The sequence below is a fragment of the Artemia franciscana genome, unplaced genomic scaffold, assembly GCF_032884065.1.
Source record: "Artemia franciscana unplaced genomic scaffold, ASM3288406v1 Scaffold_592, whole genome shotgun sequence".
NCBI classification, from domain to species: domain Eukaryota; kingdom Metazoa; phylum Arthropoda; class Branchiopoda; order Anostraca; family Artemiidae; genus Artemia; species Artemia franciscana.
In genome coordinates, this window is record NW_027066231.1 from 1,358 (window position 1) to 12,500 (window position 11,143).

At 34.0% G+C, this 11,143-nt stretch overlaps 1 protein-coding gene and 1 long non-coding RNA gene across 2 annotated transcripts in view; one reads left to right on the forward strand and one right to left on the reverse strand.

Annotated features, from left to right (window-relative positions):
* Nucleotides 1–308: 308 nt before the first annotated feature.
* Nucleotides 309–11,143, reverse strand: part of LOC136043425 (alpha-amylase 4N-like) — a 50,237-nt gene continuing 39,402 nt past the window's right edge. The window contains exons 9-11 of the mRNA XM_065728337.1: nt 10,647–10,794; nt 6,355–6,470; nt 309–530 (exon numbers count right to left, since the gene is read on the reverse strand). Of these exons, the coding sequence (XP_065584409.1) occupies nt 324–530; nt 6,355–6,470; nt 10,647–10,794 (471 nt within the window). The 3' untranslated portion in view covers nt 309–323. The remainder of the gene's footprint in view (nt 531–6,354; nt 6,471–10,646; nt 10,795–11,143) is intronic.
* LOC136043426 (uncharacterized) lies at nt 524–6,465 on the forward strand. Its single transcript, XR_010621616.1, has 2 exons — nt 524–847; nt 6,298–6,465. It is a non-coding gene; the product is annotated as an uncharacterized LOC136043426 (long non-coding RNA).

The following is an 11,143-nucleotide window of genomic DNA, read 5'->3' on the forward strand; positions in this document are numbered from 1 at the left end:
ACACAAATTACGAAGGAGGGGGCTTTGTTTGGTTATAAAATATATGGTTTTAAACCTGTAAATGTTTTTGTCGAAAGATATTGTTTTTATTATAATTTGTATTTTAGTTACAGAAAATGTTAGGTTTAGGTTTCCTTTTAATTAGCTTGAATTCAGGTTGGTGGCAGGCCGTAGGTCCCGCAAGCTGTAAGTGAGTAGTAAAAAATCTGTAGAAAATAAACTGTATTTCAAATACCGAAGCAAAGATCTATATTGTCGTTTCAATTCAGAATGACCTACTTTATCTGATTTGGGAAGTTGCTTAAAAAAGACTGTTTATATTCCTAATAAAATACTGAATCTATGGGGTTATCTATTCCCGTAACATTATAAAGTAGCCTTACCCCTTGGTGGATTGCTAGTATTCCATCATATTCCCATGACAGAATTTCAATATAAGCCCTTCCATCGTTACCAACATTGATTTTTTTGACACAATTATTTCGGCTTCCGCTAATTACATCACAATAAGTTCCAGCTGGAAGGCATGTCTGAAATAAAAGCCCAAATATTTGAGTTAGACAAAATGAAAAGTATAATAAAAATAATAATAATAACAATAGTAATAATAATAATAATAATAATAATAATTTATTTATAGCCCACTACACAAAATTATGTAAGAATAGTGGAGTAAAAAGAAAGAAAACAGAAATAAACATCAGAAAAGAAAACAACACAAGAAGAGAAAACACCACATAAGTACAATAAAATCAACAGAACAAATGGATGAGGACAAAGGTACAACACAATAAGTACAACAAGGGAAAAAAGTCAAGAGAACAAACGGATGATTTCGTGATATGGGGTAAGTAGTCGATATGCTTGTGCCGATAATTTATCATGAAGCTCCTGTAGTTTTGCAGTTATATCGGGAGTTTTATATTTTCGGATTATTATCCAATTTCGATACGATAGAGGAGGATAAAGCAGGTATTTACAGTAATTTTATTTAGGATGTGTATGTTTTTAGAAGAATTGTTATCAATTTCTATGGTTAAAATTTTTCTATCAAAGATTGCTCAATATTCTCAACAGGGGCGAATCCAGGATTTTCTTTTTAGCGGGGGGTGCATAATAGATTACTCCGTTTAACTTGCGACCAAAGAAATGCCAGAAATTTAAAGGGATCCTCAAAAAGTATACGTCGTAGGTAGGTAATGGAAATGGTCGTAAATCTAATCTAAAATTAGGTTATGGCTAAAGTTCTATTAAATCTGTTCAAATTGAAATAATGTAAAAATACTGATACAAAAATAGTTAGCTATAAAACCACCCCGCCACAAAAGAATAAAAAGCTGTTCAGCATGTACAAAAAAAGAAAACATTTTCTTCATAATTTTTTGCCTTTTGCACTACTGACCGAGCGAGTTCAGCTTTGTATTGTCAAAAAGAATTCACCTTTTTGGTGATTCATTGAATCACCTTTGGTGATTCATTTCTGATTCACCTTTTGGTGCAATACATTCTTTGTGACTATTTGTATTGGTCTAGATACTTAGCAGGTCGCCTAACTATATGGAATAGTTTAGTAATTATGATGGTAATGAAGAGTAGAAACTGAGCATTAAGCTACAATCGTATATGCGTAAAAAATAAAATATTAAATATATTTCGCTTAGGGATATAAAGGACGGCATTCGTAAAGTCGTTCGTAAAGTTGCTTCGCTAACCTTTCGTAAACCTTTACGTGAGCAAGCATTAAAGTTAAACTTTAGTTAACTTTTTTCGTAAAGTTCATAAAGTTGACCAATAGGGAAAGAGTTCCAGAGCAAAACTTTTAAACAGATTTGGAAACAGATTGAAAATATGCTGATTTCTCTAGTCCTGGTTTGGAATTTAGTTTTAATATTTTGCACTAAATATTTAGGGTGCTATGGGACTGAGTTCTCACCAGGCTTTTTGGCACCACTGCCAACTTCACAAGAAAATAGGAAAAACCAGGGAATCTTGATATGCTTGATCCTGAAAAAGAATATGTAACAAGCCCCTATGCCTCATTAAACTATACTCACACCCCAAGCTCCTTATTTCTTCAAGACTTTTTCTCCGAAATATGAATGCTTGAGAAATTTAAATAGTTCGTTGCTCAAAACACACGTAAAGTACAAGGCTCATATGAGCGGTGAATACTTTATGGAAGCACACTTTGCGAACGACTTTACGAACTTTACGAACACCGTTTGAGCCGTCTACAACAAGAAATATAGAACAAAGAGACAAGAAAGATAGAAATACATAGAAGACATTTAAAAAAGGGCTTTAAGAACAGGACATAAAACATTAACTAATTAAAATTTCGTTTTAAAAATAGCATTTTAATAAACAGTGTCAACTTTGACGAAATCTCAAGAATTTACTAATTAAAATTTTAATTTTTATAACAATTTAGCGTATCTTTACACTTGTTAAAGTTCGACCCATTTTACTTAATTTACATAAATAACAATTTTATATAAACAAAAATACATTTATATTGTTCTCTTTCTTTTCCCGCCATATCTATTTATTACACGATCGAAGCTTCATGTTTAATAGAAAGCAAAAGGCGCTTGTACAAGAATTATCTGAGTGATAGATTATATAAAAACAAAAGGACTTTAAAGAATGTGTAGGAAGCTTTAAAATATGATCTAGGGAATTGTAAAGTGGAGGCCATGGATGAAATTGCCGAGAATCTAGAAGATACAACTAACGTCATAATAGTAAAATATTGTACTGGCATGTTAATAAATTGAGAGGGAGAGGTCATTCCGAACTTGTCCCAGTTAAAGATAGGAACAGTGCCATAATTAGTGATAAAGAAAGAGTTAAAGAGAGATTGGTGGAACATTTTGAGAATGTGCTAAACCGAAATAGAGCTACAGGAAAAGATATAGTGGAAAGTGAAAAAGTTTGTGATATCTTGGATGTGAAGGAAGATTTGTTTTGTACGGAAGAATGAGCGACAGTACTAAAAGGACAAAAAATAACAAGGCTCTAGAGACTGATTGTGTGGTAAATTAGTATCTTAAATATGGTCGCTATGAGGTTAGAAATAGGTTACTGAACATTATGAATATGATTTTTGAAAAAGGGGAAATACCTAACGATTTTAGGAAACCTTAATTAAGCCACTAGATAAGAAAGCTGTAAGAGTGATTGTGATAGTTATTGAGGCGTTAGTCTGGTCTCTACAGGTAGCAAATTATTTAGTAATATAACACTTTTTAGATTGAGAGATGCTGTAGACAAGAATTACGGAGAAGAACAGGGTAGTTTTAGAAAAGGTAGAGGATGTGTCGACCAAATTTTCACTCTTAGGTGAATGATTGAGAAGTGTCTTGGTTGTTGAACACCTTTGGTCCTCGGTTTTATAGAGTATGAGCAATCGTTCGGTTCTTTTGATAGAAGAACTTTAGCAAAGGTTTTATCCTTGTATGGTGTACCAGATAAACACATTAAAGTGATTAGTGCTATGTACGAGAATAACACTGCTGCAGTTAGGGTTGGAAATTAGGTTAGCAGCTTGTTTTGCATTAAATCAGAAGTTAAGTAGGTTTGTGTGCTATCCCCCTTTTTATTGATCATTTTGATAGACTTTGTCTTAAGGAGCAGAGGAATAGCAATCGAAGATCGTGGAATCAAATGGGGAGGAAAAAATCTCCTGGACTTAGATTGTGCTGATGACTTAAGCATCCTAGATGAAAGTGTTAGCAATATGAATGACCTTTTAGAGGTTTTGCGAGTTCCGGATACTAGGATAGGTTTGAAAATTAATGATAACAAGATTAAGTCTTTAATGCTAGGAATAAGTGAAGAAGAAAAGGTGATTTTGGGTAACAAAAACACTGATCAGTGTGGTCAGTTTCACTTACCCTGGTAGTATTATTAGTAAAGACGGGGGGGGAGCAATATTTTAAAAGTAAATTATCCAAGGCTCAGGGTATTTTTTCTCAGTTAAAATAATTTTGGAAGAATTGGAAGATAAATCTGCAAATCAAGATTAGAATATTGGAAGCTACAATGATGACAGTGGTCAAATATGGCTCTGAAGCATGGGTGCTCCGAAAAGCGGATCCAGATTTGCTAAATGTTTTCTAGGGAAATTGTCTACGAACTGTTCTGGGTACCCAACTGACTGACCGTATTTCAAACTTAATAAATTAGTAAAATGTATTTTTACTGTTTAATAAAGTAGAATTGAGAGAAAGAGTCAAATTGTTTCAAACAGTAGGCTGTACAAAAAATGTGGCTCCATCCCCCTTTCTAGCACTACAATGAAAGAAAGGTTGAGATGGCTAGGGGACGCTCTGCGAATGAAGGATGACATATTGCCGAAGATCGTCCTTTTCGTTCAACCGCCTAGGGCTAAACGTAAAGCAGGTCGTCCTCGTCTGGGGTGAGAGGATGTCATAAATAAATATTTGAAGGAAATGGGAACTTCCTGGGAGAGTGTAAATAGGGAAACTTTGAATAGATTGGGATGGAGGAGGAACGTGAGTAGCTGTGTTGGCCTCTGTGGCTTGCTGCTGCGGTGAGTTGTTTGTAATAGTAGTAGTAGTTTTCTTAAATGATTACTCCAACCTTTAGAGGAGTATTTTGACTCATATACTTAGTTTTAAGCCTATACTTATGCGAATCATTATTAAAGTTCACATATTTGTAAAGAGTTTGGCCTTTATTTTAATGTTTTAAGATGAACAGAGGAGATGATATGTCATATGAACCAGAGTTTAAGTAGATGAAAATAGCAGTAAAGTGGCTACCGTTTGCTAACCAAATCCAAAACGTTAATATCTATGCACTTCTCATGCATTTATTTTCTATTATACAAATCCCCCAAAAAACAACAATGTTTCAAAAACATCCCAGCTTTGCAAAAAAAGCAAGACCAAATTTTATGCCAAAAAAAATGAAATTAATTGCAAAAAAGTAATGATATTAATTTCTTCGTCTCTGTACCATAGCAAGACTTGAAAAAAAAAAATCTTTCACAGTAAAAAGAAGATTTAACATTAAGTTTTACAGCCTGGTTGTGAGAGCACAATCCCAAAATACCCTTTCGACAGCCTAATGAAGTTAGGATTTTAAATTCCCCCTCCTTGATTTTATGAAGTAAAGATTTTCGCCTCCCAGTTCGCTTTTGTTGTAATACAGACAGATTCCCTTGATAAATATAAATTTAGTCAGACCACACAAAGTAACTGAGACTTTTTTTTCAAACTTGTTTGGAAAAAGAAATATTTTTAACCATTAAAACTTATTGATAACTCAATAATTAAAAACCATTACAAAAATACTTCAAGTGCTACATCGTCAAAACCCCTAGCGGAGCAAGTGGTCCCAACCCCAAATCTGCCACTGCTCTAGGGGGCGCGTGCCCCTACCTGGATTCACCACTATTAGACTTCACTCAATATTATTTGGCGCATTGAGCATTTGAATTTGACGATGACAATTATTAGGGCAAGTCAAGCTGTCACGACGCATGCTTAAACGTCACACGACAGTAGCTAGTCTAAAGATAATACCAATTTTCGAGGAAAAAAGGGCACGCACAAAAACAAGCCTAAGTAGTATGAGTAAAGAGAATAGAGTGGGGTAGAAAAGAAGCTTTCATGACTGTGTTTACCTCAGGTGACATGTTTGCGATGCGTAAAAAGGACATAACTAAGTATGAAGTTTTTCCTATCAAAATGACTCTTGTCCATCTTAGGTGGCATTTTCACTTCAGAAATATCCTGTTGATAACAGAGAGTAAAATAACTCTGGCAGGATCATGATTGCATCCAGTGGGGGAGGGAGTAGGAGGTTTGAACCTCGCCCCCCAATTTTTTTTTGTCTGATTGGTAAAAACATAACAAAAATGCATCAAAACAAAAAACCTGGATATGGCCTTGTGCAGGATTAACCAGCGTAAACCAATTAGGAAAAATCTGAAAAATTGCTGAATACGGAGTTACCCTATGTGGTTACTCACGAGGCTACTTAATAGGCCTACGTATATGACAGGTTACGTAAAATTTGAGCAAGAGATCTAATGTATACGATTCAATAATCCACTTCGAGTTCCAGACCCCCAAATTTGTACTCTATTGGTTAATATCTTATCAAAGAAAAGGCTAAGGGTTTTATAGAAAAGTTCATATAATGTCAAAAAGATATCACTAAAAGATGTGTTTGGTAGCTTTAGCAGCCACGGTAAGTGACACTGCCCGAAATGTATTCTTTTAAAAATGTGCCACCAAAAATGATTTAAAATATGTTTCTACATAGGCTGCATACTATATCCCAGCTGCCCTTCAAAAAGAGCAAAAGGCGAAAGACCCTAACCTGAAGAGTCTGCTTCATATCATGTCCAGAGTTATTAATTGCGACAAAGCCCTTGCCTCCACGACAAAATGCTATTTGATTGTTGCCATCATCCCACCAGTCATTCATCCCTGTACCTAAAAGGTAAATATAAACTAAGGTGTACCATATCTAACACACTGTGGTAGCAAAATGAATAAATGGAATTTCTTAAAATGGTTTAATGCTCTACTTGGCAATTTTTGGCACAGGGTTTGATTCCAACTGTCTTAAGGCCGGGTGACAGCAGGGGCATCGTTTGGGGGGGGGCAGGTGCTTCCGATAATTTGGAGAAAAATTACTATATAAACTAAGCGCCTTGACTATCAAAATATGGAACCGCCTTACTCCCCCCCCCCTTTCAATGAAAATGCTGAAGTTACGCCCTTGGGTGACAAGCTTGTTACCTGTTCGTGAAAAAAACCCAACAACTGAAACTTCCATTTGGCGCCATATGCACCATCAATAGCTGTGGAGACCTTTATCCTATCTACCATATCTACCGTGGAAAAGTTACAGAAAATGACAAAGATTTTTTTTTTATACCGCGAATTTGGAAAAGCTATAAGACTCTGAATACGAAAGCCTTTAACTTTTTCTGTTTCACCTGCCTCAGTTATTTGAGATTAAAAGTAAAGTCTTGCATTAATAAGAAAAAAACGTATAAGACCTTTTTGTAATCGAATTCTGTATCCATTTGCAGACGTAAAATAGTCTAATATAAGTTTTTACATCATAAATGCAATTTTTACGCAAAATAAATAGTTTTTGATACTTTTGCCTTTTACAGATAGGAAAAAAAACATTAAAATGCGGAGTTCAAATCCAAAATCATATAATTATGAGCCTTGTTGATCACACACGCTACCAACTGAATTAGTAGAGCTTGCTTAGTTACTTTTACTTTATCTATGCATGAAAATAAAAAGATATTATCTGGAGTTACCGGGCATTGACAGTTATGTAGTTTTTGATCGACTATAATTTCTGAGGTGCCCAATAGTACCCAAAGCACACATGGAAACTTATTAGCTGACCTTGCCTACTCTTTGCTAGTGCTACACCCCTTTAGTGGCTCTTAAAGTACCTTTCCTGGAACACTTTATGGGAAGCCTTTCATTTGTGGTTATTATGCCATTGGCAATACTAATGGCAGTGAGGTCATTACTTGATCTTTAAAAAAGTGGATCCTTTATCGAGACACAACGTGATAAATACATTCCTCCCTATTAACACACTGTCTCCCAATATTAAAGATTGCTGGTCACTCAGGGTATTCAAAAGAACCGGAACTAACCTCGGTTTCAAACTCTATATTTTAACTTCTGGAGAAGAGGTCCCATGGAGAATTCCCTCCATGTGTATGTTCATTCTGGGAATCCTTCTAGATGAAAAAAGGTTTTTCAAATATATTAGTTTTGGCTTCCGCTAAAATGCTTCAAAAGCCTTTGTAGCTCAGAACTGGTGATCAAGCTATGCTTCGACTCTAAAATTGATCTCATGGACTCATAAATATTTAAATATTTACTCATAAATATTTACTCATGGACTCATAATCATAAATAATTGACTCATAAATATTTTGTGTGTTTTATTTATTCCTCATTTTATAGCAACAATATTTGGTGTTCAATGTTAACTTTGCACATGACGAATATAATCACGTCTAAAAATGGGATCTGATTTAGTGAAAGGCATCCAGGCGTCTTAAAAACACAGTTTTGGGCTCAAAAACAAAATTTTGTTCCTTTTTTTTTTACCAATATTGAAAAGTTTCAAGATTCATTTAATAAATTAACTATCGTAGTTACGGCTAACGCACCAACTAATTTACGCTACCTTTGATAACATAGCAAATACGATTTAATTACAGTAAGAAAGTAGTTAGATTTAAAGATTTAAATACTACTTTTAAGATTTAAAGTAGTAAGAAAGAACTGTCCTGCAGCAGCAAAAGGACGGACTCAAACTTGTTTCTGTGGCCTGTGTTTTCACTAACTACATTAGTAAGGGTTAATATGGAGCAGAACTCATCATTTACAAACCGGAAATGCTGGGGGACTTCACGCTACTTTTTTAGGATTACTTTATCCCCTTTATGTGGATATCATACGAATAGATAACAGGCCGGGCAAATCTAGAGTGGCCATTTATATTTATTTATGCTAAACTCTTTTTCTTTCTTTGTGTGATTCCAGTTCACATTTATGTTTTGTTAGATATCAATGTGTATGCTTGATCATTTCTTACCAGTCATAATTTTTTTCCTCTTTTACAGTAAACCTTTATTGGTCTAAACTTATGACGGCTAGAAATAGATTGATAGCTGAAGACGCGTCTGAAAAAGTTTTCTTTATCTGGGGAAGGTATATTTCACAATCTTGGCAATGTTTATTATAAAAGTAATAAGAATTGTCTTATATTTGTCTATCACTTTCAAGTAGGTTTAATTTATTTGCTACTCCTTGCAATACACTTTCAAATTACTTCTTCAAATTATTAACTCAAATTAATAATAACAAATTATTATTAAATAATTGACCATTAAGTTAAATAATTAATTATTAAACATTAAATTTAATTTAATTATCAATTAATTACAAATTATTATTAAATAATTATTATTATTGTAATTATAACAATAACTATTAAATTATTAATAACAAATTATTATTAAATGTTGTTACCTCATCGACGGAGTTAATGTGAACAAAATATCCAGCATTGGTCCACTTTTTCGATGACAATTCATAACAAGATCTCCCTTTCATGAAAATCTCACCCCCAACCCTGGCTTGAGTGCTTCAAGCCAGCCCTAGATATACCATTTAAACAAATTATCATTAAACGTAAGATAACCCTATTATAAAGGCTGCAATGGTTTCAGCCACTTAGAAGATAAAAAGTTAAGCAGAATTTCATTCCGTATGAGTAATAATACCCCTCTCTGCCCACTTAAAATCCTTTGGTGAAAGTGTTATTAAGGACATATTCAACAAAACTACAGTTCATTGAAAATTTTAGCTAAATATTCAGAATTTTCTCGCAAACATTAATTGTTCAGCAGAAAAACTGAAAAAGCAAGATGGTACCAACCAATTAATAATTACTGACAATAAAATTTAACAGCAAAAAATTGGATTTTTATTAGGAAAGGAGCCCACATCATATTTGGGTTAGACCCGGGTATGATTTGGAAAACGGCCAGAAATTAATTCCAGAAACACGTTTTTTCAACTGAAAGTAAGGAGTAATGTTAGAACTTAAAACGATCAGAGATTTTTCCTTGTATAATGGGGACTGCCCCTTCCTCAATCACATTCAATCAACGGCCATTGTGCTTCAGCAGTCGTTCTTTGACAAAATGAAATTTTGACAAAAAATCAAACTTAAATGTTAAGAGAGAGAGGTTCAAGAGGGGGCTGCCCCGCTCATTGATGGAATAATCTTTGTTCATTTTAAGTTTCTTTGTTGCCCTATACTTAACGCTGAAAAAAAAAATTATTATTATTATTATTATTTCTGTTCTATACACGGTCGCTACTACGGTATCAATTGTACGTATATGTTAAGGGCAATTGTATCACCACGTGGCAGCATGATCTCTGAAACTATAAGAATATTTAAAATGTGTTCCAATAGTTCTTAATCAATTAATACAGAAGTTAACCATAAACACAAATAATTAATCAATCAAACAATCACTTAAAGACAAATTAAACAATACAAGCCACAAAAACGAGGAGTGAACATATGGAACCACAAAGTCACCAGTTTAATGGACAAGCTGCTCTTGCCTAAATATCCATATATTTCTTATCATACAGGGAGAAATTAAAAAGCATTATGCAGAATATTTCGTTATATCAATAATTCTCTTCAAGATAACTGGGTTATTAATAAACCAAACTGAGCAGGGTCTGTTGATCAGTTAATCCGTTTTTTTTTCTATATTGTTTGCGTCTCAGTATATTTTGAACTGTCGTTTTTTTTTTTTAAAATGCCAAGTATCTTTAATGGCTACAATGCCTAACATCAAAATAAAATAGGGTTTTAATGGACGGAGTTTTCAAATTTCTGGCTATTATGAGGAGGTGTTCACTCTTCACTATGTTGCAGAAACCGTGATAAAAAAAAACAAAAAAAAACAAACAAACAAACGAGACGCCTTTTTCTACTTTTGTGAAAATTGACATTGTGCATCAAATATCATCTTCCTTTTCTCCTCAATTATTGTTATATTTCATGACTGAAATCTTTAAAATGAAACTTACCAAAAACGGTATTTCTAAACTCGACCATGCTGTAAATCTGACGCCATCTATGTTCACACACCCATCCTCCACCACAAGTGTCATCTGAATTAATAGGTACATTAATGGTATTGTAGTTACTATCGTGAGGTGGCCCCTGGTCAGTATTCTGGAAAAACATAAACACATTTTAAGGTAGAATTCTGTTTTATTTTATTGCTATCAAACCGAATTTATAAGAACCACGTAGATAAAACCATTAGTTTCAAGTGATCCTTTAAAATGCTATTTATAGCATTCTGTTGCTCCACCGAGGAAACGAGAAGTGCTTCCCAAGCTAATATGTTGTTCTTCTAAATGTTTAAGACCTCCCGTCAAAGTTTTTTTTTACCTTGAGGGTTCCAATAACATACCTTCTACTTCAACAAGAGCAGTGACGGCCCTCTGCTTTTAGCAACAACTATAGCCGCTGCTCTTTTCGTCCCTTGATGGTTTAAGATGACGAAGAAGTTTAACGG